Raw genomic sequence first — 27,123 nt, 5'->3', positions numbered from 1 at the left:
TTTCTGCTGCCCACGAGGTAGACAGTCGAAGTCTTAGTAGTGGTACCTGCTTTTTTTTTTTTTTTTTTTTTTTGGTGGAGTTAGAATGCAGCTCCCCTGGAGATCTTTGAGGTGCAGGGGGTCTAGTCTGGGAATGGCAAGTGTGAACTATGGAATTCTAGAGCCTCAAGATTGGGCTTACTTCAACAACGCCATCTACGTCTTCCGATTCAACATTTCCGATCCAAGACATAAATCACCAGGTTTGGTCTTTGTAATCTTTGTAATATCGTTACATCTGCTTTGCTTGCCTTTAATCCACAAATGGGTATCAACATCCTTCTTGGCGGGCGGCTGAGTAACAGGGCGGATATCATGGCGCTTAATCGACCAATTTGACCTATTGAATGGTAACGTCGCTAACAAGACCCTCGTTCTTTGGCTTTCAATGGTTGGCGAGCTTTGAAGAATCATCGAAATAGACGCATCGAATCGAACTCAGCGGCTCCGATACGATATCAGGCCAGCCTCGTTAGTGATCAAGATATTTCTGGACAATGACCACTCTCGGATTTAGCGATGGTATATTGAACGCCAAGTCGGTACAAGCATCAAGCATCCATAGCATTCGCTTGGCGGCGTCGATCAGCTTGACTCGGAACCCAGCCTATACTTCAGTTACTCGGTTCTAAAGGTTGTTCGGCACATAATACAGTCAAAGTAGTCGTCACAGAGGGAACACAGCAAAGGTATAGCTCGTTAGTAGGATGCCATGATATAATACTACTTCCAAAAAATACGAAACGCGCAAAAGAAAGTGCAAAGCAAAAGAAGAGAACACAAAGTATCTCTGGGTATATTCCCCGTACGCCGTCTGACGCCATGCTTCATAACTGGTGTATTCAGTGTCGTCATACATCATTACTTCCCACACTAACTTTACATTCCCCTAATCGTGTCCGTTTGTTCCGACTGGTGTTGGGAGTATCGGGATCTCATTGCTGCCGATTGATCCAGCAATGCTTCCAGGCCTTCCAACGCGGCTTGGCTTGCGAGATGTAAACCGAGACAAAACAGACAAGGACTTGTTTCGTTCATTACTCACGATACTCGCCCTATCCGAGCCGGACTTGCCAAAGTCGCGTAGCGTTGCTGCGTCAATAAACGCCTGGGGGAAAATTCCTGTCTTGCCTTTGGCATTTGTGCCTGACCAGCACCAAAATTCTTGATAAGGCCCTACTCACAGTTAGATCCGAGGGATTTTATATTACGTTATACGGAATCCCTTGGGCAAACTTACAGCCGATGTTGGTAATGATTTCGTCTTTCTCGAACTTAAGCCAGTCACCCTTGACCTTGTCCTTGTGGTTGAACTTCCACTTTGCAGTAGCTTGCACCGGACTTGTTCCATCGACCTTGACTTGTTCGGGTGGCGGCGGATCCAGTCTCAAGATCTCGGTTGGAACACTGGCTTGGATGCCGTCATGAAATCCCATTGCCCACTCGCCCAAGTACTTTGGCGGCCACGAAACGCCTACGATTCTAGCGTTCAATACGAGTTCGTGTGCAGGAGTCCTGTCATACAGCAATCGTTGGCCGTACATGCGGCGGGCCGCTTCTTTGGCGGTTGCCGTTGGGAGATGGGATGTGTTGGAAGCTTGCTCGAAATGCGGATGGAGTTCGACAGACGACTTGAAATGGAGGTCATAGTCGTTCTTGTATCCGGCAGGGACCTCGCTCCCTTCGATGAACGTGAAACCTTGCACAGCCGGAAGAGGCCGAGGATGGCGAGCCAAGTGTGCGAACAAGGCCTTCTGGCTGGTAAAGACTGTTGCGTCGCTCGCATGAAGAGTCTTGCCTTGGTGCACACAAAAAACACAACCATACATAACATCGTCCGACCGGCGCGTTGGCAAATGCGACTTTTGAAGGAAGCGCAGTCTGTATCCAATCCCATTCTTGATGAAGTTACCGCGTTCTGAGGCAATGTTAGCATATAAGAACGGGCCCATGATTTTGCCGTGTGTCTGAACATACCTGCTTTGTTGACATCCAAGTCAATTTCGTTAAAGTCGAGTTCGAATTGGCACTTGACACATTTCGCAACTGTTGCAACAGACGCGAATCCCTATATTGATCAGTCAATAAGGACTCCAAGATGGACAATAGGAGCTACATACTGCTTTCACGGTTTTCCGGACGCCAGCCCCGCCGTTAAGTATTTCCTTTGCGCCGTCACAAAAGCCTTTGTGGACGTAAAATGAACTTTGTGGGCTGAGCTTGCAGTCAACAGCAAAGGGATTCGGTGGGTGTTCTGGAGCCACAACCTCAGTTTCCACGGGAATGGGAAGATTATCTACTTCCGGAACCAAGACAGGCCGTACTGGCTCAAGCATACCCTGATAATTATTCATTGGAAGATGCTTTACTGAAAGGCGATGCGTTTCGACGGTGCCCAAAGTCGGACTGCTGTCGGCGACTGAAAATGACGGCTCTCGATTATCTGTAAGGGGGGTAGTCGCCCCATCGACTCGGCTTGAATCAAAGACAGACCCAGGATTCGTTTCGACCGATTCAGGACGAGATTGAGGAAGCGAATGTGACCGGGTAGGTACTGTTCTCGGTACAGGAGAGAGCTGCGGCACGTAGCCAGCACTGGACCTTTCCGATACAACATCTTCGGGTATGGGTGTAGACAAGATAGAGTTGTGGTTTGAATAACGTCCGCGAGGGAACACACTGTATGTCCGTTCATGTGTTGTCGATTCTGTCCCTGAGCTTGCCTGAGAGTCGTTGCTGTACTGAGATGATCGGTCTACAACTGTCTTGAGTGGGCGCGGACGCAGCTCGCTGCCTTGATCTGGGCTCAAGGGTGGCGAGATTGGTTCAATGGGTGACTCAATTGGAGCCACAGGCTGCCTTCTTTCGAAGGAAAATTCATCCGAGAAATGGTTGTCGCGGGGCACCGACGAAGGCTTGACGTTGAAGTCCCATGGATTACCGGATGGAGGTCGTGGGGGTGGTTCCACGGGTGTAAGTGCAGACTGTGGCGTATGGCTGGTTCCTGGAGATTCAGCATATAGGCCTTCGTCGGGTCCTGATCGAGACTGCATCATGCGTCGCAGCTCAGCAGTGGCTGCCTCTACCGTCGGAGGACCATTGCTAGAGCGGCTTTCAGAAGCGACTGAAGAAGCGCTTCTTGGCGTATCTTTTGTCAAGTCTGAAAAAGGATATATAGGTGGGATCGGAGGGGCGTCAGGGGATATAGGTCTGGATTGTGGTCCTGACATTCGAGTCATTATGGAGCGACTATCATGGTCAATCGGAACCTCGAGCTTGAGGCGCATGAGGATATCGTATATCTTGGGAGCGACTTTACGTGAGAGGGCCTGCAATTCCGTGAACTTTTCAGCGTCGAAATCGTCTAGTTCTATAAAGTCATCGAATTCCCATAGCAGGTCGTTCAACTCGGTTCGAAAAGAAGCAATCTCATCTATGTGGGCAACCTCAGTTAACGATATTCCAGCAATGGCAACAAAGAGCAACCAGCTTGTAGCCATGGAAAAATAAACCTGAAACTTACCGTTTTCTTTGAGAGAATCTAAGAAATTGGAGCCGTACTCGTCCAAATGCTTTCGACATAACGGCTCAATTTTCTTGAGCGCACGCTCACCTTCCTTGGTCAGGCTCTGCGATGCCTTGAGCATTGTCTTATCATCGCCAGCATTTTCTATCGCCTCGCGACCCTTGTCGACTATATCTCGAAAGGGTCCAATAACTAGGTCGACAACGTCGTCCATGGTCAACTCGACAAGTTTGCGACTAATACACAACGAAGAGCGATCAAATAAGAGTTCCGTGGTGGGAAGAAGTTGCTGAAGGGAGAATTGTATTGGCGTGTAAGTCAATGAGGGACTCAAACTGGGGGGTTAAAATGAAGAGGGGGGATCATCACACGACAGGGCAGATTCGGCAAAGAAAGCCACGAAGGTTCTTGGTGACTAACTTGGATATGAAAGAAGAAGAGAAAATGAAACAGACCAACAAGGGGATCTTGTATCTTTACTATGGCATGGCCTGGCCTGGCTTGTTGGCGGTACGGTACAATACAGTAAGTAACCGGGCACTCACCAAGGCACACTAGACTAGCACATGAGCTGAAAGCTGGAATCTACAGCGGTGCAGTAGCCCTAGGGTTAGCCTGGCCCAAGACTAGCCCTCTCTGTGGTCTTTGTTGCCTATACTTGACGAGGTGCCATGCAGCATGTGAGCGCCTGTAGTACACGATTGGCCGACCGGGAGCCGGGCGCCGGTGAGAGTTAAGATATCCATGGCGCCATCTCCGAAGCTCTAGATCCAGAAGTTCTCATAATATCTGGGTTCTCGAATGAGTTTGTTCTCCAGCAGATTAGGTTCAAGAGGTGCTAACTTGTAGTGATAGGTAGCTTGGTCCCAACTAGCGCAAACAAGGGTTGAATCCTTTCAAAGTGATAAAAAGGCGGAGGTTCTCCACTTGCCGCTGCCCACGTTGACGGATATGTGCAACGGGATTGGGGGACTTGCTTTCAAGTGTCATTGTCTCGTGCAGCAGATTATACTTCACCTTTCCTTAAAGTGGACAATTAATCAAAGGCCTCGGTCGATACTCTCGGTAACAGGCATGACAAACAGGGGAAATAAGGACTAGTCAGGGGATATGGTTTTGAACGGAGACTCTTTCTGATCGAAATTCGTGAGAATTGAATGACTGAAGTTGTTCATAGGTACACAGTACTTAGCTACTACCTATGGCGGCTACGACAGATTAGTCCCGACTTGCGAACCGGTGCATAGAATCATCAAGCACCATATGGCTGCAGTGAGTAACATAAGGATGGGAGGACCGTGACAACATGGTCCGGTCTTTTCTTCTTGTTTTATTGATAAAACATATCGTGGAGGCTGGGTCCATCAGAAACACCACAATGTGGATCACGACAATCATGGGGTAGCCTAGCAGTCCGGATCACGCACATTGCAGATCCAAATACAACATGACGGCGCTGATCATTCGGGGCTTCATTTGAGTCCCAAGTCCCTGGGATAGTTGGGTCCTAACGCAGAACTAGAACGAGATATATAAAGTTTGGAAGAATCCTAGCGGGCTTGCGATCTGTAGAGAACGTGCGTTAGGTTACCCTAAAGCATCATGATGTCTCTGTCAAGACTATAGAAAGGTTTCCAACAGTTGACTTGCATATCATTTCATCAGTCGAAGAAACAGTCTATGGTTCACGTCTGTCTCAAGGAGATTTTGATTGATCGATGGGGTTTCCTCAAAGTCTGATAGCTTAGAGGGATTTTGATAATGAGTCCAGACAATAGAACTCTCATTACCGCAATCAGTCATGATATCACAGCACAGCCTCTTTCGCCCTGTTATAGTGACACACGTGCCAAACTTCCCCCTCTTCTGCAGCCTCTCTCACCACTGCCTTGCCGTGGCGTTTTCTGGCCCGTGTCTTCATATTTCGACATTCGTCCTTCTTTTAGGTAAAATCTTGCTATTATGACTGGGACAGGAGTGGTAAGACAATGGTATTTAAACATGTTTTATTTCAGAACAAAGGCACTCCGTTTATGTGAATAAAGCCATCCGTGTCAATCATAAGCTCGTAATCGCCTGTATGCTATTACCACCCTTTCAACAACCAATTCCTATCGCTTATTTCTTCCAAAGTCATAGAAATCTCCTTTTGTTTGCTTCAACTATGCCAAGCTTCTCAGGAAGCCTTCACGCTTGGGACGGGAGGTTTGCTCTGTCCATTTTTCTGGGCAGCAACCTTCTATGATTGTTAGCTTGAGCTCGTCCAAACAAAACCTGTGTTTCCGACAACTTACCTGCTGCTCAATCATTCTGCGTCCAACATCAATGGTTTCGTTCATGCCTCGTTGACGTTGCCAAAACCTATATCCTGTATTAGTTCCCACACATAACCACAATCGGTTCAAGTCCACTCACATCTCCTCTGGAGTTCCGTGACCTCGAATGGAGGTTTGACGGGCCTCCTCTTCTAGAGCCGCACGGGTGATCTTCTCGCTCTGGTCGATACCAGGAACAGAAGCCTTCTCGGATGCACCTTGACCAATGTTTTCCTCGAGAAGCTTTCTCTTCATTATGAACCGCTCTTTGCGTTCCTTCTGCTCACCAGGACTATCGAGCTTGCTGAGAACATATCGTACTGCAAGCTGCACAGCCAAATAGAAGTGTTCAGCAAGAAGAATACTCAGAAGCAGGCCCCAAGCTTTCAAGGGAGACGGCGTGCCATGAGAACCATGACCTCGGGCACCACTACAAAGGTACACAATAGCAGCACTGGTGATGCTTCCGAGCCAAGAGAGGAAGCTGAGAGCAGTCAACCAGGGACCGATCGAATCCGTTCGCCAAGGAATCGGACGTCGGCTACTGATGGCAATCTTGAGAGCGTCCGATCTCAATTCAACCCAGTTGTTGACAAGATAGCAGCAAGCTGCCAATGGCCAAGCAACCGAGAACATGGCAACGTAACCTGTGCACTTGTTAGATATTTGGTTTCACAAGAGATTGCCAACGTCAGCTTACCGAACTGTATAACCATCTCACGGTAGTCTCCCGAGACATCGTACACCTCGAGTGTGCACTCCTTGCGCACACGCTCAAGAAACTCGGCCTCTTCCTCGTGGTCATCCTGAATCTTGGGCTTAGATTTGAGCTCCTTGGCTTTCTGAAACGCCTCTCGCTTGACGTAAGGGACGACAACTTCTGTAACAAAGTTAACAATCTGGGCAGTGACGGTGAAGTAAAACATTTGGTTGCTGATCCGAGCAGGGTTGATCTGAAAGTTTTGTGTCGGTAGTGGCTTGTCGCTGAAAGTGACAACCTGAGCCGTCTTTCTCCAGAACTCGAGGAACGGAACCAGAACATGACCAAAAGGAATGTAGACAAAGGCTGTGAAGAAGAGAGCCATGTAAGAGGTCATGAAGTTAAGGACAAATTGCTTTTGAATGAGAGCAGCGTCGTGGGCTTTGGATGTCAGTAGAAATCCTGGTTAAGGATACAGGTGGTTGGTTACACACCATCAACTGTAGCATAGTTCTCCATAGAGTTTAACTTCTCTGCAGCACTCATAAGCAAGCTGGAGATAGTTGGGGTGCCAAGAACAAGAAACACAGTCGGCAAGAACGCCTGGATATGTGTTAGCTGTGATGGCGAAGAGTAATAGTCGTTATTCTCACCAGATATTGCTTGCCGGGGCCAGTGTAGACTTCGTTGATGAAGACCTCGAGAGAGTTGCAGGTGACGATCAGAGCACCCAAAGCAATAACGGCAGCCAATGCGAAGGGAATCTGGAGCAGCTGAGTCTTGATGCGCTTCATAGGTTCGTAAACCTTGACGGCTTCTCCAGTGACAGGGTCTTCGGCTTCACGATCCCACTCAAACTCGGGTCTTGCCTGCTGAATGCTGGACACTCCACGGACACCCCATTGTACGGCCAAGTCGATTTCCTTCTTCTTCCAGTACTCGAAGAAGACAACGGACCAGAGACCGCAAAGCAAGGCATAGAGAAATGAGAATTGACCCAGCAGAAGCCATGCGACAAAGCCGAAACCAGCGGGGAAGACGAGGAAGCGGAAGTAGGATCGTAGGAAAGCGAAGTAAAAGGCTACACTTTCACCAAATTTGTCTCGAATTTCGTCGATATCAGCCTGCTCTAGAGTAGACTTGCTGCTCCATTTCTTGATCCATTGCTTGTTGAAGTTGTGGCTGTGTAAAGGAAACACAGAATCGACGTATTTCCAGTTTGAGTTGGAGGTTGTGATTCCGGCGCCGCCTTCGTCGCGAGGTTTGGTGATCATAAGGTAGATCAAGCGCAGTCGCTCAGCTTCGACAACGGGCTCATCCTCCAGGGCTTGGTTGACATCGCTCGGGGGAGCTGAAACTCGGACACCGTGGAGCCAGTCTCCGAGACGGGCACGGTAGACTTGCTTTGCGAAGAGATCGGAGGAGGCAATCTTGACGAAGACAAGGAGGGAATCGCTGTTGCCATGACGGACTTCAGTGGCTAGACCGACGGTTGTGAGGGCTTGAATGAGTTGGACAAAGCCGGCTTCAGCTTCAGCGCGTTCTGTCGTCGTGTTAGAACGTATGTAGGTTGTCGAGCTTGAACGCCAAGGGCTTACCTGATGGAGGGACTTTGTAGTGGATAACAAAGTCGACACTGCATTCGTTAGGTATGATGATTGAGTTTGGGGGCCGTTTGCTACTCACCCAAAGTTACTGGCCTGAGACTTGTCGCCAGACTGGCCGTACAGGTCCTTAAGGTTGGACATGTTTGGCAAAGTTAGATGGTGTAGTTGATGCCCTACTTGGCTATTGAGCAGAGGAAGATGATGCCACAAGATAGAGGAAGAAGAGGGAGAGGAGGTTAATAGAAGATGTTATCGACACTGGAAGAAGACAAGAGCAAAACAGGGATAAATGTATTGAGCAATCCAATTAGGTTGGGTCGATGACGATGTGGACAAGAATGGATGTTGGAGAAACAAGCTTTAGCTGCAGCTCTTCCAAGCATGGAAGCCAAGCCATGGAGACACTCCAGCTGAGGGAAGCTATAGCTTTAGCTTGAGCTTTCAGTTTTCAGTGCTCAAGTGGGGGAGTTTTAGAGCGACGTCACCATTAGATTCAACTTTGTTGATGGACATGGTCTGTGCTTGGGTCTTTTTGATGGATATTCTACGCTTTATAAATAAGATATATGTCCATAGCGTATCCAGTCAGTGGTAACAGATGTTATGAACCTTTGTTTATGTTTCCATAACCTCGAAAGGAAGAATTGTTGACAACTTATTATCTGCCTTAGTACTTAGGATACAACTCAAGCTTGGAGCATACCAGTGGCTTTCACATGCTAAAATCGCCACCAGTGCTTTAAGTGGCCAGGCCATAATTGAACTGTGAATACCTCGACAAATATTGATATTAGTGTACAAAATCAACCAGCTACTCTTAATTCATCATGTATAACCTATTTCCAACTAGAAATCTAATAAACCATCGTCTCCGATCTCATAATTATAGAACATAAGAACTACTAACTCAAAGGTATCTAGGTAGTTATGGCGCGCATGGATAATGGGATGGTTGCTGTCAAGTTAGCGTCAATGTGGGGCCGTTTATAGCGGATAGACACTGCTTTCGTCATGATGCTCACTCCACTAACATCCATCCAATCCGTCCATCAATTCCATTTCACTCTCACATCCAGCTATAGTTATCACTATAGCTAGAGCCACTACTCTACTCTACTCTACAGCCCAATCGTAGAGCTCTCCACACAAACGAAAGGCACTGGATCTAATCTAGTTCTATTCAATTGAGCCTCATCTCATACCATGGGTCTCCTCTCCTATGTCGGCCTTCGGCGCCGTGATCAATGGGAGCCCATGACTCTCATCGACCACTTCCTCTCATCACCTCTGACATACATCGCCTACTTATTCTATCACATTGTACTCCTTCTCCGTGGTCGTCCCTTTCTTCCGCCTCGCAACAAGCCCGCTATTCACGTTGTCTGCATCTCCGACACACACGATCTCAAAGTCGACATTCCCAGGGGCGATATTCTTATTCATGCAGGCGATCTCACAGATGCTGGCACCGTATCAGATATTCAAAAGCAGCTCGACTGGCTCAAGGAACAGCCCCATCCCGTCAAAGTTGTCGTTGCAGGTAACCATGATAGCTGGTTCGATCAAAAGAGTCGCCCTGAAGAGGATGCGCGCTCAGGCGCAAAGCCTAACATGGACGGTCTTATTTACCTTGAGAGTGGCTTGACTGTACAAAAAGTCAAGGGTCGAACTGTCAATATCTTTGGCGTGCCTGATATCCCAGAAATTGGCCCTAAAGAGTTTGCGTGAGTATATGCCTACCTAATCAAAGGAATGAAACTAATGATGCATGCTTCTAGTTTCCAGTATGCTACTGATAACCATCCCTGGTTGAGCAAGGTGCCGCCTCAAACTGATATCCTCATCACACACTGTCCTCCTGTAAGATCCAGACATCCTTCTCGCCTTCAGATTCTTGCAGCTTACACAGGTCAGAAACATCATCTTGATCTTGGCCTGGGCGACAGCAACCTCCTTCGCGAAGTCTGGCGAGTGAAGCCTCGTCTTCATGTCTTTGGTCACGTCCATTATGCATATGGCAAAGAATCTGTTTTTTTTGATAACTTCCAGGAGACATACGAGCGTATCATGTCGCGACCCCGTCGTGGTCCAATTCTAGATTTTATCCCCAATGAGGCTTGGCTCGATTATTTACGCTTCCTAGCTCAAGGAGTTCACGCCGTGGCCTGGAAGTGGATCATGTCGGGTCCTGGAAGTAACAATGGCAGCTTGATGGTTAATGCTGCTCAGATGAAAGGAAACTCGGGCAAGGTTAAAAGTAGGGCCGTTGTCGTTGAGATTTAAAAAGGCTCGTTATATATACGCGCATATATCTGCAAATTTGTCCATTTTCCTGAACTAATAAATGACATCTTTGAGGGTACAAGATAAACAACTGAAATATGATCTTGTGGTATTATCTCGTATTAAGCTTAATATATCGTAACAAGGACAAAGGAAATATCAACCACACATGATATAGATAACCCCATCAAGCCCCATCCGGCTCTGTCTATGTTTTTATGTATCCTGTGTTCCCATTATTAAATCCCATAGAAAGAAGAGGAAAAAGAAGAATTATGCACAGTATTTTAAACCTCAAACCGACCCAGTTTACAACGTCAAGGCCAGAATCGCCATCGCCACGATGGCAAAGTAAATAAACACATCATCTCTTCTAGATGATGCCGCAGCTACAGCAACCGGCTGACTAGGTGCGCCAGGTGTCGGTGTAGCAAGGGCAACTGGTGTGTTTGGGTGTCCAGGGGATGGGACAGGCAGGATACTCATTTGTCCAGAGTTAGAAATAGTGACAACAACTGTTCTTCGAGCTGTCCTTGTCACAGTAGATACCGAGTCTGTGGAGGTGCCATATTTGACGAACTGAGTTGTCAAGTATGTTATCACAATAGTCGTAACCTCGGGAGACTCTCCGTCTTCTACATCGCCACCCATTCCGTTCGGCACCACAGGGGGAATAGTGGAGTTACGCGGAGGCTGTTCTGGACTGCTTCCGTACGATGTGACGGCCTCAGCAGCAGCGTTCTCAGTCTGCTGTGCTTGTTCTGTGCTTGCACCAGGGACAGTGACGGTAACAGAGATTGGAACGGTCAACGTAACGGTGTCCTCACCATTGGGGCCACAACCGTCACACTCGACGACCTTCGTCTCCATCGGCGGCTTGATCAACTCAGGGGTCTCGCAGTAATCGCACTTTTCGTACGAGATGGCGATAATGCTCTGTTGAGGAACCAGTGACCCAGGGTTGGAGGGCATGCCGGTAAAGTACGTTATCGTGCTTAAGACTGGCTCTTGGTTGAAATCAGCGGCAGACTGGGCAGCTCCGAGAACCAGACCATCAGATGCGGAGCCAAGAGCCGCAACTGGAGCAGCATGCTGATCGCTAGATACGACCACACTAGCGGAATCGGACAAGATAGAGTCGCTGTCCGTATCATCTTGGTCGCCTGTGTGATTTTCATCGTCTGAGTTTCCCTTAGGGCTTGACCATTCCGAGGAGGCTGATCCAGCAAGCGATGCGTCAATATTGTCATTTGAGACAACAAGAATATCTGAGTCATCAGACTCTGAGCCTCTTTGACTAGTGTTGTCATTCGAGGCAGTAGAATCATTTAGTTCATTAGTAGTCGAGTCTCCTTGAGAACCATCACCATCCGAGGTAGTGGAATCAGCCGTTGAACCTCCTTGGCTGGTGCTGTCATCCGAGGCAGTAGGGTCCTCTGGTTCATCAGCGGCCGAAACTCCTTGGCTGTTGCCGTTATCGGTGGAGGCACCATTGGTACCGGGTCCCATAGCAGGAGGGACTTCGGGTTGTTCAACGTCAGAAATATCGGCATAGATTGTCAGGAGAGCGTTGCTAGGTGCGTCCCGGCGCAGAGGAGTGGTTCGTCTGAACCTAGCTCTGGTGTTCTGAGTGACCATTCCACCACAGAACTGGCTATCGTCTCCAGGGCAAGGGCGATTGCATGAGGTCTCGTTGCTGACAGCAAGGGTGTCGCCATCAAGGACAGATGCGCAATAACAGTTTCTATCAGGGATGTCAATCGTTATAACTTTCTCATACGTTGATACAGTGACTTACCCCTCAAAGAGGCCAACGTATGTCAGTCCATTGCAGGCACCAACACATCTCTCGACAGTCATATCATCACTATCATCAGCCAAGTCGAAAGTCTGGAAACCGGTCTGTGAGCCAAAGCAGCCAAGGTATGAATAATCGCCAATCTTGGAAGGGTTGACTGATTTACCACCAGTAGCGATGGGAAGAGGCGTAACAGTTGGGGCGTCGGTACCAGAGCCGGGAATAGTAACCAAAATTGACGAGACGCCTGTTAACGTCAATGTGGTAGTAGTCGTTGGTTCCTCTGACTGTGTAGCCTTCTCCTTGAGATCGGTACGGGTGGTGATGGTGCTGTTGCCGGGGAAAGCTGTGCCTGGGAACACGGGTTTTCCTGACATTGGGGTATTGGTGGCGGACGCTCCGGGGATAATAACATCTGAGGCTTGTGTAGATGCCTTGCCAGCAGACGATGGAAGGACTGGTGGTATTTCTCCTCCAAGGCGTGTGTAGACGTCTATGTAGCTAACATCGAAGTACGCCTCCCTGAATGCAGTAGGGTTGTTCGCAACATACTCCTTACAAGTCGGCGCAAGAGCTTTGCAGACCTTGGAGCTTCCCCAAGTGCCTTCGCCGTAGTCGCCGCAAAAGTTCTGGTCAAATCAGTTAGCAGGTCACTATCAAAACTAAATGGTTTATCGCTCACAATGTTTAAAACAAGCTTCATATCGCTGAAATATTCATCGACATTGCACTTGGCGCCGCCAAACAGACTCTGTGGCAAACCCCATTTTCTAGGATCGGGTCGCTTGGCCTCGATATCGGCTGGGATCGCTCCTCTTGGAAAATGCCAGATCGAAATGTATTCTGAGTCCCATTCCATAGCGTATACGCCGCCGCCAATGGCGTTGAAGCCATCACCGTAGGAGGAAGTGTCACTTTCAGGAGGGTTAAAACCACATCCAACGTTATTTGTACCAACACCACAATCCAGGTTGCGACGTATGCCGGAGAAGAGGTTTGAGTCTGCGGGATCAAGAATGCAGCCCTCGGCTGTATGCGCAGACATGATGTTAGTACAGGCAAGGTTGGCACCCTCAAGGATATCAATCTCGCCGCCCATAGGCCAATTGTCTCCGTAGGCCCAGACTGGGTCCATCGTGTCAGTTCACATCTCGAACCTGGAGCAAAGGATTGATCAAAACTTACAGGCTGGCCAGGTACCGCATTGTGAAATGGGCATGTGTTGGAAATCTGCAATGAACAAGCCATACTGGTAGGATTCTTTGCTCTCAAGTCGAATGCTTGGCCGTCCTTCATCCAACCCATACTTGCGACGAGAATCGGGTCTCAGCTGCACGGTTTCACTGAAGGGATCAACAGAGTATAGCCCATTTTTGAAGGCACCTGGGAGGTCCTGATATCTATTTTGTTGTTAGTAACAAGTCAGTCAAAATCTGTGTTGAACAATCTTACTGTACAAATCCATTGGAAAGATCAGTTCCGTTGAACCACTCGAAGCCAGAGAGAAGAGACTCTCCAATGAAGGAGGTAACCAGTGAGTACGCCATCACGGAGCACAAAGACAGTGAGACGGGATAAGAACAAGAGTTGAGAAGTTGTCAGAAGAGATGAGTCGTTTCATCTTTAACAACCGCGGGCAGCAGTGCATCTTTAATTCTTTTGCGGTTTATTGCCTGACACGGTGAACACCACCCGCATATGGAATTCAGCAGTGGTTGGAAAGCGATTGAAAGCATATGCTTTCCCAGTAGACAAGAGGTCGTGACACTATTCTGAGACACCATGAGGTTCTTGGTCAAGCCAATAGTATTGTGCAGGGTCTGTCATAGAGAATGTAATGCTTTGCATTAGCTCGTCATTGTAGCCGTGGCCATGTCGTAAGTCGCCACAGAAAGGTCAAGGTAGACCTCTTTGCGCGCCATCTTATACATTCCATTTCATTCACCCTCTGTCCCAGGGTGTGGCTGGCTTCTAAATCGCCTCAAAACGGCGGGAATCAAGGTGAGACACCAAGCGGTTGGCGTCGATGATAGTATACAAATGCAGGTACAGTAGACGTTTAATGAAACAGCGAGACACTAATACATTCCAGAACCCAGAGATGCAATTGCGATATCGTCCCGCATCGAGAAATGGTCATTCTATTTGAATTAAAAAAGGGTGAGACATCCAAAACACCCTGGGTATCGAACATTGCGCGCCGACCAACTTTAAGAAACAATCTCCTTTGTGACGCATGCAGTGCAGTATTGTACAATAAATGTCGTTTTCTCTATACCATTATCCGCCTTAGGCCTTCGGTTCCGCCCAGAACCCTTCTTCCTGTGACTGCGCACCTCCCTTGGCCACTCTCCCACTTACCCTCGCGCGTCTCCATAAAATCCTCCTGCTTCTGATGTTGGCCCTCAATCCATTTGTGGATACACGTATAGCAATAGACCACGCCAGTTTGGCAGGCTGTTGGTGTAACAATCTCATCGACGCAAATAGGACACAATGCTGAGTCGCTGGGAAAGGGAACAGTATAGACAGGGAGCAGCGAGGGAGTGGCAATGGGTGCATCCTCGGCTGAAAGGGTCGCATCTCCCTCTTCATTGGATTCTTCCTTATTGTCTTTCTTCTTCTTATCAGACCCTCCCTTACCATCTGCCGATATCACGGGCGGGGGTAAATCAACGGTCTCTGTCGCTTTTCGCGAAAGTTGCTTTGCGAAATCTGACTGGTACCACCACTCTAGAAACTTGAGCGCAAAGATACTTGTCGGTAGCAAAATCGACAAGCTTGACAAGACGCGAGGTCCCATTTCGCGAGGATTTAACAAGGACCGCCATCCCGGCGTGTGTCCCGTCTCGGGTGTCTGCGTCAAGGCTTCAATCGCCTTGTAGTCAGCCCCTGACATTCTTCGTATACGTGTTCCTATCAACCACAGAAGAGGGTTGTGATATTTGCTTCCGTCGAACAGGTACGCCACGTTGAAGGCAAGCATGGCAAAGTAGTAGCCAGCATTCACGCTTGGGTATATGTTCCTCAAGAACCATCGGTAATAGTGTAGGAATCGGTCACGAAGCGTCGGATTATCTGGCATTCGCGTGTATGCCGCGCCGAGAAGCGCTCTTGGCGCATTCACCTCGTAGCTCTCGTCAAGCTTTCGCTTCAGGTAGGGAATGCCGACAATGACAAGCAAATTCTTCCACACGTCTCTGGTTGTGAGTTTTAGGGTTTCACGGACAATGTCAGGAGATGACATGCTCGCGCGCGGAACTTCGGCATGGAGGCCCTTTTCGCGCTTGAGGCCATAGAAGTGCTCCGTGAATGAGCCACCTCTTGTGCGCAAGTAATGACGCTCAACGAGTAGCATTACTCCAGCATATATCTCATCGAATGAGTTTAGTATTCTAAGGAGATATCGTGGGTGTCGATGGGTCGCGATGGTGAGGAGGTAGCGGAGGGTCGGCGGAAGAAGGGCGTTGAGCTGTTGCTCGGAAAGAACTTCGAAGAGCGAAGGCTTCTGCTCGTCGAAGGTGCCCCTGAGGGCTGTGACGAACTCCATTATTTCTGTCGCTGTAGAAAGAGAAGTTGAAATTAGATGAATTAAGTATTACAATTGATGGCGATAAATGCAAAGATAGATAGGTACCTAGCTGGGGACGGAAGTTGAAGAAGGAGACCGATCTAGAGTGGAGTTCAATTTGTTAGTGACCCCAGATTATTTGCGATAACGCTTGTGACGTCGGATTGGTTCTCCGAACTGCCTTCCATGCCTCGGCTTCTGGGGTAGTTCAACTAAACTTGACTGAAAAGGGTAATAACCAGCAACTTAACCACGAACCGAGGTACTCTGCTCTACTGTATCACTGTAACAACAATAGTTCTCCTTGAACTGCTTATATCTCAGTATTTTATAGTAACCATTTGTTCCTGCTGCCGATCTGTCAAGACATCCTTCAAATACAACATGCCCGAATCAAAGCCCATATATGACCATCGCAAGACCCTAAAAGAGGGCAATCCTGAAGATAAGATCAGAGCATGGCTTCAACTCACGATCAACGAGAGCGGTCATTCTAAACAAGGAGTGAGTATTTCCTATATTCACGACAAATCTTAGACGTTTAACATGGAACCGAATCTAGGATTGGATGAACACTCTCGTTCCTCACCTTGAACTCGTCTCCAGCAACGCTGAGGGCCCTCACCCATCTTGTGTATTCTCCTATACAGTTCAGCCCGACAATTGCAACCGGTTACAAAACCTTCATGGTGGCTGCGCGGCTACGCTCTTTGACTGGTGCACAACGTTACCTATCGCTTTGGTGAACAAGCCTGGCTTCTGGCAGCATTTAGGTGTAAGCCGAACACTTAATGTTACCTACATGCGACCTGTTCCCGTTGGGACTGAGGTGCTCATTGAGTGCTCTATCACTCAGATTGGTCGGAAACTGGCGACTCTGCATGGATCAATGAGGAGAAAAAGCGACAACTTACTGCTAGCGACAGCTGAGCATGGCAAGGTCAACATTGATGCCGATATAGCCAAGATGTAGGCGCGCAATTAGATGGGGTAATTTAGAAGACAGCGACAAGATTTAGACCATAATCAATTGTTATACCAAGGTTTTCTTGTTGATCATTATCAGCCTAAAGCGACGATGTCTTTATTGACTTGTCGCGTTTATACCGTCGATGCAGGGTAAGCAACGGCCTTTTCTACCCCACCCAAAGTTAACTCCGACGCTCAATGCCAGCCCGTTCCCGTTCCGTCCGTCTCAGTGCCTACCAACTGTTATTAAGCTTCGGTATCCCATATTGTCGTCATTACATTTAATAGCAACAGCCTTATTTGAATCATCTCAAACTCATCAAAAATAACACATAGAAAATGGCAACAATAGTTCAAGATCAAATAATGGATCAAACACCTACTGCTCAACCAATTTTGCAACTTCCGACCGAAATATTGCATCATATATTGCAATGGGTTGAACCAGCCGACTTGATGAGACTACCTCGTGTCTGTTCAGCTTTCAAGAACATAACCAACTCCAAGAAGCTCTATCGCGATGTTTACCTGAACCAACTGGTATGCGTTTGGTTTACCGTAAAAATACGAGACGAGTGCTGACCCTCTAGGATGAACCAAGTGACTCCAAGTTGGACTACGAGAAAGAGATCCGAGATTTGGTCAACCTAGCGAGAATATGTACCAGCCAAGAGGCGTACAAGCAGGTGAGATGCGACTGAGGGGAAAAGAAAAGAAAAGAAAAGAAAAGAAAAGAAATAACCACCTCACTCCAAACTTCACCTGCGAGCTGTACTGATAATCATTTAGAAATCGGAACTTGATTTTGTTTACGATACTGTTACTCGCCTTCTCAAAAATGCTTCTCCTTCTCCAGATGACACAACCACATTCTCCACGACACAGGCTCCTTCACGCAACGCAGCTCTCCTTCAACGTATGTTCAGCAAAGATGAGACAGTAGAGGCTTTTCTCCAGGGCTCATCTCTTTTCAACCGTCTACGGGATGAAGTCCGTCAAGTCAACAGAGAAAACGCCTCTGCACCAACGTCAACTGACCACACTCACCGTGCTCTCCAGCGAAAGAGCGCCCACCTTCACTGCCTGTACTCAAAACCGATACTCAATGTCGGCCGTCTTCGGTCTACCAGGACGTATCCTTATGCATGCTCCAAGGTGTATGATTTACGCGAATACACTGATTGGTCTGGCTGGGGTCCCTTCATGAATGACGGGTCGTTCAATGTTGACTGGGAAAAAGTCGAGGCCATCCTCATCGTCCTAGGCCACAACATTGGCTCGAGAAGCCGGGTGGCACGCATATTCGGCGAGATTTGGGACAGTCCGTTTTCGGGATCATTCCCAAACAGTTTTATGGCTCCTCCACCTCGCGACATAACCTCACTTGAGGCCCGGGACCCTTATAGCGTCACAGGCACATGGTACCGCGTTCGTTGTCCCCCAATGATGTTATAGTCGTATCAAGCAGCTATTGTGCGGTAATCAAACTAACAGATAAGGTTTCAGATTGTTTGCTTTCTTGACTATAGCGACTTCTTCGCCTTCAACTTCGGAGGCCGTGATCTCATCGCACCTGATGCACCGCGACACACACTCGATGTGGGTGAAGCGACCCGTCTCATCATGATGCGTATCAACGTCACGTCAATAGAGGAACCAGGACCCGAAGACGGACAGGACCTACCCGTGGTCCACTTTCGAGGTGTATCTCGTTCTTTAGACGATTCTTTTGACAACAATGCAAACTCTGATATCCGAGGTAAGAAGAATCCCGTGACTTAGGGGTATAATCGGAAAGTCCATTTGAGGCTAACATGACACATTCGATGTTAGGTACCGCTCGCTTGACTAAAGAAGGCGAAGTGAGATGGACGACTTTTTCGGTGTTCCATGGCATTGAGCGTTGGCGCAGTGAGGGTATCCAAATAGGAGGCGTGCGCTCCGCTCGTGGTGTTGTGGGAAACTGGTTCGACCGGTATGAACTTGGACAATTCGTGTCAACAAACCACTAACTGTGACTTCAGTGATTACGACGTTCACGGGCCCGCCGGACCTACAGCGTTTTGGAAGGGTGCCACGCCAGAACAAGTCGAAACCATGGAGGACGATTTGCTACCCAATGACTTCTTCCTACCTTATGGTACACTCATCGACATAGACTCCGAAACCGACCCAGAAGGGGAAATGCCATATAGCGGCGAGGATGATGATGAGGAAGACGAAGATGATGAGATGGCAGGCATAGCAGTAGAAGAGGAGCTCTCGGGTCTAATTCAGGATGCAAGTCTACCCCTGCAGAATAGCATTAACAGTGAGGGGTTGAATTAGGGCTTGACGGTATATATTTTCTGGGAAGCTTGATGCGTCATCTACAAATGAGTCAAGGTCTTAGTTTGCTCGAAATTTCGTACATTACACGAGAACCTCACCTGTGTCTTCGAAGTAGGAAACATAGTTGTAGTCTGATCGAGCACAATACTGGGCTATATTAGTCTCAAAGGTGGTACGCATACTCTATCACACCAGCGAGAAATTGAGTGAACAACAGTAGAGCAATGGAACAATGTTTTTGTATGGTAAGATGAAACACGCCTCTGATTCTTGGAAGAATCATGTTTCGATAAGCTGCTTCCCCGTAGGCACCAGCTTGTCATTGCTGCAATCATCACGAACACCATTTGCCCAAGCGCTGCAAAAACCTTGACCACAAATACATGCCGTGTAACGAGAAACAAGACTCAAACATCCCAAAAACATGCTTGTATCCCATCTTCGGCTCGGTGAGTTAAAGCTACCCCGAACAATCGTTCCGCAACCCGATGGCGGATAGCGACATGAATCAACAACCTTGATAAACTACTTTATAACAGTTTTTTCTTTTTGTGCCTCGCTTATCTGATTCGAGTCGGCAGCTGTCAGATATATATGAATATTGTACACAACCTGGTTCTCTGCTGTGCGCATATTTGGCGGCTGGCAACAAACCGCCCCCTGTTTGTGTGCATGTTCACGAATTCTCGCATATTCAGCTAGTCCTCGCGAGCGCAGAGAATCAGTCGTATGAGATGACCGGAGAGGTATAAAAACGGACTGAAATCCTCTCTAGTTCGATCCCTTGACATACAAGATCTATACCTAGGTAGACTCTGCACCGAGCAATTCGCCCCAAGAACGCACGCATGCAACACGACTGACATAAAACAATCCGACACCCACGAACCAAGATGAAAATCTCCAAGAAACAGAGGCTGATATTCACAATTTGCTTATCATTCTCGTTCTTAGCTGCTGAGCTATCTGGTCAGTTTTCTCTCCGAGCCTCCCATAAAAGCCTGGCCTGACATACATGCAGTTGGCTTCTACACTCATTCCATCGCACTTATCGCCGACGCTTTTCACTACGTACGTACACTTCCACGACACAAATCAATTATTTCAAATCTAACAAATAATAGTTTAGCGATCTTACTGGAATAATCGTTGCCCTGGTCGCGCTGGTGGTGAGTTGGAATGCCTGGGCATAAGTGTCCCGATGGTTGACCAAGATAGTTGCAAGATCGAGCCAAACCAGCACCGCAACAGTCCACGTACGGCTGGCAAAGAGCAACGATACTAGGCGCCTTTTTCAACGGCGTGTTTCTCCTGGCGCTGGGTGTCAGTATCCTAGTGCAGACCGTTGAAAGATTCGTGAGCATTACTCGCGATGGTGATTCGATCATATGGCAGACCTATTGATCGATGCTGATGATGTTTTTAGATGTGCACGTCCAGGAGCCAAAATGGATTTTGATAGTCGGTAGCGCCGGCCTGGCCCTCAACATTTTGGTTCTATCTTTCCTTCACGGTGAGAGAACACCGCTATATTCTATGCTTATTACTATGTCGCTTACTTGTTCCTTTAGAGCATGATCATGGACATGAACATCACGGACATGAGCAACACAGCCACTGCGATGGGGAGCAGCATCACAATACTGATTTGATGGCTCATAATACAACCAGTGTGTGCGAGGCCCCCTTAACACCTGTGAGTTTAACTTGACCCGTACCATAGAATTGCCATTGTTGACCATGACTTGACAGACCACAAGCAGCCATCACGGACACAGGCATATGTCGGTGGTTATCAAATCCCCAGGTAGAGACCTGGGAATGCTTGGCGTGTTCATTCACGTTTTAGGAGATGCCATAAACAACGTTGGCGTCATAATTGCAGCGGTCATCATTTGGAAGGCTGAAGGGCAAGGAAGATACTATGCCGACCCTGCAGTTGGAGTCTTTATCTCGTTCATGATTCTTGCCTCAGCCGTGCCACTTGTCAAAAACAGCGGCGCCATTCTGTTACAAACTGCACCGAGGGGCATCAATCTTGAAGACATCAAGCATGACATTGAAAAGGTGATGACATCTATTCACGAGAAGAGGTACATCTTACAAGTCCATGGTCAACTAACAAGCATGTAGATAACTGGGATCGAGTCGGTACATGAACTGCATATCTGGCGACTGGACCAGCGCAAATCTGTCGCCACTGCCCACATTGTCGTTGACGATAGAACCCTCGAGGGCTTTGCGGACAAGGCAAAGATAATCATGGAGTGTCTCCACGCGTACGGAGTTCACTCAGCAACACTACAGCCTGAACCCGTCGCCTCGAACCCCGTGACCATATCGGACAGCGGTCCGGAATCTCAGGCAACATCGGCCGACGCCAATCACAGTGCACCCACACTTCGGCGGCCACGAGGAGGCGAACAACACTGCCAATTGACTTGTGGAAGCTTGTGCGATGAGTTAAGGTGTTGCATGTCGATGAAGACCCTGTGATCAGTGATCAGCGGTGTCGACGTCGCCTGCTACTTCATTTTCGATCCGAGTGATCAACCGAGAATGAGACGACGCCAATAGAGGGGTTCAAGAGGGGTCAAGCTGTGATGAGTTGACCGAAAGTTTGAAGTTTGATATTCATGTCACTCCGCCACGCTAAGAAAGAAGGGAGACCCCTGGAAGGAGTTACGCCAGCGAACTGTGATGCAAATTTTTGCCGCCGTCTAGGTAACGCGTTGACAGTCAGTCTTCGAGAAGAATTATTAGTTAGCACAACTAGCGGGTGAAGCCGGAGACGTTGATGAAGCTGTAACATATGCCTCAAAAACGGGGTGGTTTGAGTTGCAAGTTGAGCAGGGTTTACTCTTTGTAGACGGTTCTTATGATACAAGCCTCCAGCAACAGAGTAAGCTCACTGTTACTTACTGTTTGTTACACACATGTATGCTATCGTCAGCCACAACCACATGTTATGAATGAAGAAAGTGCAGTGCATACTCCGGTGTATTCCCAAAGGATTGGACCCTTGACAGTTGACAGTCAGCCTCATGATGGGATATGCAACTGGTGCAATTCAGTGGCACCACTCGACTTGGACCCTTGATTGTGGGATAAGGCTGCTAACCCCAGAAGGGAAAAGCCTGGAGGGGTCACGCATCAACAGATCTGAGGCCTACCATGACTTAAAACGCTGTATAATAGTTGTGGAAGCAAAGAAGACCATGCCATAGAGTGGTAAACATGGAGCGCGGTGAACGAGGGTCTTAGCGTTGCGCTGAGAACAGGCAGCCTAGCATGTACATGTAGGGTATGTACATACATGTGGACTTGTATGTACCTTAGTACATACCTAGGGAATGATGATGATGATGGGTGGCTTTGCTGTCACAAGTCAGCTGGTCTTTTCAGTGAGACGGCCAAGGGACGGCCCGCCCATGACTACCTACTACTAGTCGGTCCAGCCCAATGACAGAGGAAAGTGATATAATACAAGACGAGTTTTGAAGTAAGATTTGCCGACAAAGCATTTATAATAGCGCTTTTGGTGGCTGAATCAGTTTGTGCCATGTGATCAGACACGGTCAAGCAGTTTGGCAGCACACACAGCATAGGATACCGTATGCAGCAGGTGTTTATTGCTTGCCTGCTTGCCTGCTTGCCTGTTTGCCTCCCTCTTCTCTCTGTCAGCCATTCGAAACCGCTGATTGTGCAACTGCAACGCGAGTCTGGGTGTGGGGGAGTTGATCAAATTCCGATCGAGTGCCACCATCCCTACCGTAACCCAGCGAATGCGAATGCAAATGTAAATCCGAGACGATGATCCGAATGCAGTCTTAGGTTTGGCCTTGCCCTGGTCCTCCCTCGGGCTTTGGATTCCCAAGCAGTCGGAGGAGGATAACATAACAGGGATTCTGGTTGGTCAAGGTAGAAAGGACCCCTCGAACAAAGATGTGATTGTGACCTGTAACAAGAGCAAGGATGGTTGAGCAGAAAATACTCATGCGGACCGCTCCATGCGCGCGTGCCCGGAAAAAAAGGATGATTTTTTTTCTCTCACTCTCACACGCACGCAAAAGGCCTGCAAGGGTATCTGTGAAGCAATTCTTAGTGATGCGTCGGTTAGCTAACGTGGGTAATTCATAGTCGTCTTTTGCATCGGCAAATGGTTAGCATTGTGGGACTAGAGTGTGGGTTAGGGCGGGTTGGCAAAGTGGCACTTGTTGCGTGCGAGGACCCTTGTTTTTTTCTTCTTCTGCAGCTCATATGTTACGACAGACAGGTTTAAGATATCAGACAGGTAGATGGTCAGATAGTGTAGAAGAGCGGGCAACTGAATAGATCTTGGGCGGTGGGATGACGCTTTGGAGAGGAGAATCAAAGGACGGCGAATGTACATAAAAGGTGGAGATTGTGGGGGTTCCATATCTACACGTGATGAACGCCATAATTGTCAACTGGAACTTAGCCATCTTTGAAGAGTACAAGAAAAATGATGTATCAAATCCAGATTTCTTAAACAGAGATGATATGATGTTGCGAGACAACGGTATCTGGAGAGATAAAGTTAGAGAGGGAGTTGACGAAGCAACATGATACTTGAGGGAGAACAAAAGACTACTAAGTATGATAAACAAATCACCAGCCACGATCTTCAGTCTACTATGTAAGAATACAGCTATTCGCATTGAGGTTAGCTACAAACATACGTAGCCGATGGATCATTCAGACCGGCATTTCCATCTCGCAGCAGACATGGATACAGACACGGACATAGACATATATCCCGATGCTGTTTACAGTTGTAAGGGCCAAAAGTATCTATCTATCTCGTGGCCGCATATCGGCAACCGTCTGAAGCTGCAGCCATCGAGCAGGATGCCCAGAATGGATGGACAACGAATCTTGTTTAGATATGCGAACACCCCAGAAGGGATACAGAAACCGTGTTGTTTGGTTGACAGCTCAGAGCCATATATCGCTTCAAGCGTCATCCTCATGTATTTCGTCCATCATAGCTGTCTTGAGGTTGTTGACCGTTGCAATCTACCTGTAAAGCGGCTGCACGAAGCCGGAAGCCGGGTAGATATTCCTCTTCACCGACAAGAAGGCAAGAGATAGGGTAGGCTCTTCCGGGTACTGGCTGTACGTTGTGTCAGCTCTGTATTTACTCTCACTTGATCACGTTGATGTTTCCCGCGGAGAATAACAGATAGACAGACAACAGTCTACTTTAGTTATGTGGTTGCAGTGACCCGCTTACGGGATGAAGATCGACAGTCCAGACCTCATGTGAGTGCTGGGCTTGGGCCTTGTCCAGGCATACCTTGACTTGACTTATAGCCTCATAACCGAGAGTAACAACGAAAACAATACGAAACCATAATAAAAACCAAGCCATTGGAGTAACTTTGTTGAGAATATTGTACGAGTCATTTCTCGACTTGCTTCGCCGCGCGCTGTCAAATTCAGTACTTGCGTGCCTGTAGATCCCTAATGAGGGGGAGGACAGAAACATAAGCTAACCTAAGCTCAAGACTGGCTTGGCTGTGCTTATCGCGGGGCATTCTTTTGGTGTAACAACCCAACCCGTGAGGCAACTATCCAATAGAATTGTGGATGATTCTGATTGGCCTCTTCTTTATTTCATTTTGCACATACCTAGGTATGTGCAAACAAACGGCCGCTAGGGCCGAGGCCTTATGAGCACTAATGGTTGTCCGTTGACTTTAGTATGGTAGTTGCTGTCCATAAACGTTAACCCGAGGTAGAGAGATATTGAGCCGAGAAGAGTCCAGAATATACTGTACTACACACAGCCTTATTCACTAGAGTCATGAATGACATTCGGTTCCATACCAGTAGCTTTGTATCGTTAGTCCAAAAGACCACGCGACTCTCCGCTCGCATCAACGGCATATCTTTTTGATTGCTATAGAGAAGGATCAAGGATTGACGACGGCTCATCGGGAACTTCCTTGCCCGAAAACCCCGATACGACATTTTAACGAGGGACTAAGGAATAGGCGAGTATGTAGGCATGTATGACTCTGTATCTGTACAGTCAGACAGTATCCGTGCCATGGAAATAATAGATGCCAGGTTTGTTCAGCGTTGATCTCTGGTATGGCGACACGTCTTGGCGGAATGTCATCCAATGTAAAAAAGGGGGGGTTTCCATATCTCGATATCTCTCACTTCAACTGAACCGTCCGTAACGAGTCAAGTTTGTCACATTAGAATGGAGATAGTTCATGAGTCGAGTCCGAGTTATCCGTGGGTAGAAAAAACACTCTCTACTAATTACGTACAGCCTGTAGCATTTTCAAACAGAATAGGTGTGACGGAGCCATCGGAGAGTTTTCAAATTTTCTTCTCTCTTTTCTCTTTTACTCCCTTCTTACAAATGATTTATACACCCAACTTACTCATATGGCCTGTCACGGCAGTTGAGGAAAGGTAATAAAAAGAAACTAGAAAATTAGTGGGAAAGATGAAGTAAAAAAAAAAAGAGAGAGAGAGAGAGAGAGACAAGCTTTCTTGTCATCACACCACCCGAATTCTCTCGGAGCCGACTTTTTTGTTGTCCATATGCTAAAAAGTAAAGTAGAACTAAGTACGTACAGCGCATACACACCCTCAAGCTGCATGTGCTGGACTGCCTGGTGCATGTACAATAGCGTCATGCGTACAGCGCACGTTTACGAGAACCAATGGAAGCAAAGCCTTTTTGGTAGCTTCAAGGCACGAGGCCGATAGCGGCTCTGAACTTGCACGCGCTAGTGATGGCATTGTGATGATGACCAGCAGTAAAAGCCAGCAGGCTGACAAACTGAAGCATTGTATATAGATGCAGACAGTAACTTTCTGACAACTGTTGGGCTGCATACGATGCGATATGATGATGCGATGTTACGCGATCGATAACTATAACGATTCTGACAATTTGTTCTCACCGGTCGAGCAATAACTTATCAACCATCCATGTTGATTTACCCATCCATTAATCTACAGCCTCTCAAGGTCAAGTATGTATGTACCCATGGCGTTCCGTTCTCTGGCTGGGCTACTGTACTGTCGGTAACTGATGCTTGACCCTGGTCGACACGTTTTACCTCGAGACTTCGCTAGACTAGCCCCCTATGTAGATGACATGATTACTTGATTTGAGATGGGCTGAATCTCAGAGACTTGTCGGTATGATTGCGAAGGCGTATTCGGAAATGTCTAGCATGGTGAGTTTACTTCTACGTTGTATGAGACGACAGCGACTGCACCACTTGGTTGGGTAATTGTAGACCGTTCAGGACGGAGAGTTTAATAATGGACCAGGCCAAGCTTACAGATACAGGTAATACATAGTCTAGTATGGGAGATAAAGCACAAGCCATCGAGATGTCAGAGCACCTCGAGTTCCACTATCGTGACCGTCGTCATGGTATTCACTCGAGACCTGGACCTGGCCCTTGACCTGGCATGCACAACTACGATGGATGTCCCCAGAGTGTTTGGTATCAGGTTATTCGTATGTAGATTGATGTCTTGGGTTGCAGAGTACTGGTAAAACAATGAGGCCTGAATAAACAAGTAGTACTGAAGCATGTAGTAAAGTCTTGGGGGGCCCTTGGTTACCAGGAAGACCCTGGTCGGGGCCTGACGACTGTTGATTCAATGGTTGCTTTCACCGCAACTTGGGAGCCAGGATTCAAAGTAAAGGATGCCTTCCTTTTGCTACATACATACAAGGCACCCGGTATTTCTCTCTAATGAGTTCATCCTGGACTCTCGCTTCCTTCTTATTAACCTTTTTCTGTCAAGTCGTAATTAACATCTTCTTTGGCCTTGTTTCTTATTCCTCCCTGTCTTGTCCAGGGCCGAAGTGTTTCCATTCGCCTCCATCCTCGACAACCAAAGAACAACTCCATCGTTAGGCTTCGACCCTCTTTTTTTCTTGCCTTGCATAATTCTGTCTTGTTCTTCTACGCGCCTG

At 47.8% G+C, this 27,123-nt stretch overlaps 8 protein-coding genes across 8 annotated transcripts; 4 read left to right on the top strand and 4 right to left on the bottom strand.

Moving 5' to 3' along the window:
- Positions 1 to 928: 928 nt before the first annotated feature.
- On the bottom strand, positions 929 to 3,779 carry EDB82DRAFT_433601 (uncharacterized protein; the record flags this gene model as incomplete). Its single annotated transcript, XM_025728263.1, has 5 exons — positions 929 to 1,215; positions 1,280 to 1,957; positions 2,017 to 2,107; positions 2,160 to 3,472; positions 3,563 to 3,779. 5 exons carry the CDS (start codon positions 3,777 to 3,779, stop codon positions 929 to 931), a joined length of 2,586 nt encoding a protein of 861 aa, XP_025582648.1.
- A 1,962-nt stretch (positions 3,780 to 5,741) lies between these two features.
- On the bottom strand, positions 5,742 to 8,328 carry EDB82DRAFT_433355 (calcium-activated chloride channel-domain-containing protein; the record flags this gene model as incomplete). The annotated part of the gene is made up of 8 exons (XM_065607725.1): positions 5,742 to 5,801; positions 5,860 to 5,926; positions 5,981 to 6,527; positions 6,581 to 7,021; positions 7,075 to 7,183; positions 7,234 to 8,123; positions 8,179 to 8,216; positions 8,267 to 8,328. The coding sequence occupies 8 exons, from the start codon at positions 8,326 to 8,328 to the stop codon at positions 5,742 to 5,744; spliced, it is 2,214 nt and encodes a 737-aa protein (XP_065464126.1).
- Positions 8,329 to 9,225: 897 nt separating this feature from the next.
- On the top strand, positions 9,226 to 10,563 carry EDB82DRAFT_508283 (Metallo-dependent phosphatase-like protein). Its single transcript, XM_065608805.1, has 3 exons — positions 9,226 to 9,911; positions 9,966 to 10,047; positions 10,102 to 10,563. The coding sequence occupies exons 1-3, from the start codon at positions 9,391 to 9,393 to the stop codon at positions 10,468 to 10,470; spliced, it is 972 nt and encodes a 323-aa protein (XP_065464125.1). The 5' UTR covers positions 9,226 to 9,390; the 3' UTR covers positions 10,471 to 10,563.
- EDB82DRAFT_465180 (uncharacterized protein) lies at positions 10,564 to 14,097 on the bottom strand. The gene is made up of 5 exons (XM_025728260.2): positions 13,721 to 14,097; positions 13,454 to 13,668; positions 12,951 to 13,393; positions 12,269 to 12,897; positions 10,564 to 12,214 (listed from the first exon to the last, which is right to left on the bottom strand). Exons 1-5 carry the CDS (start codon positions 13,813 to 13,815, stop codon positions 10,780 to 10,782), a joined length of 2,817 nt encoding a protein of 938 aa, XP_025582645.1. The 5' UTR covers positions 13,816 to 14,097; the 3' UTR covers positions 10,564 to 10,779.
- A 45-nt stretch (positions 14,098 to 14,142) lies between these two features.
- On the bottom strand, positions 14,143 to 15,975 carry EDB82DRAFT_508276 (Pex12 amino terminal region-domain-containing protein). The gene has a single exon (XM_025728259.2). It carries the CDS (start codon positions 15,816 to 15,818, stop codon positions 14,541 to 14,543), a length of 1,278 nt encoding a protein of 425 aa, XP_025582644.1. The 5' UTR covers positions 15,819 to 15,975; the 3' UTR covers positions 14,143 to 14,540.
- Positions 15,969 to 17,011, top strand: EDB82DRAFT_508274 (HotDog domain-containing protein). Its single transcript, XM_065608804.1, has 2 exons — positions 15,969 to 16,343; positions 16,402 to 17,011. Exons 1-2 carry the CDS (start codon positions 16,224 to 16,226, stop codon positions 16,810 to 16,812), a joined length of 531 nt encoding a protein of 176 aa, XP_065464124.1. The 5' UTR covers positions 15,969 to 16,223; the 3' UTR covers positions 16,813 to 17,011.
- Positions 17,012 to 19,413, top strand: EDB82DRAFT_449350 (uncharacterized protein). The gene is made up of 6 exons (XM_065607811.1): positions 17,012 to 17,348; positions 17,399 to 17,494; positions 17,598 to 18,236; positions 18,315 to 18,567; positions 18,642 to 18,783; positions 18,833 to 19,413. The coding sequence occupies exons 1-6, from the start codon at positions 17,148 to 17,150 to the stop codon at positions 19,134 to 19,136; spliced, it is 1,635 nt and encodes a 544-aa protein (XP_065464123.1). The 5' UTR covers positions 17,012 to 17,147; the 3' UTR covers positions 19,137 to 19,413.
- Positions 19,414 to 19,718: 305 nt separating this feature from the next.
- Positions 19,719 to 21,684, top strand: EDB82DRAFT_258028 (cation efflux protein). The gene is made up of 8 exons (XM_065607329.1): positions 19,719 to 20,108; positions 20,161 to 20,210; positions 20,264 to 20,308; positions 20,358 to 20,514; positions 20,566 to 20,652; positions 20,711 to 20,835; positions 20,892 to 21,206; positions 21,273 to 21,684. The coding sequence occupies exons 1-8, from the start codon at positions 20,033 to 20,035 to the stop codon at positions 21,633 to 21,635; spliced, it is 1,218 nt and encodes a 405-aa protein (XP_065464122.1). The 5' UTR covers positions 19,719 to 20,032; the 3' UTR covers positions 21,636 to 21,684.
- The last annotated feature ends 5,439 nt before the right edge of the window (positions 21,685 to 27,123 follow it).

The sequence above is a fragment of the Fusarium venenatum genome (assembly GCF_020744135.1).
Source record: "Fusarium venenatum strain MPI-CAGE-CH-0201 chromosome Unknown EDB82scaffold_3, whole genome shotgun sequence".
NCBI classification, from domain to species: Eukaryota; Fungi; Ascomycota; class Sordariomycetes; order Hypocreales; family Nectriaceae; genus Fusarium; species Fusarium venenatum.
Note: the sequence above shows the minus strand (reverse complement) of the source record. Positions and strands in the feature narration are given on the sequence as shown.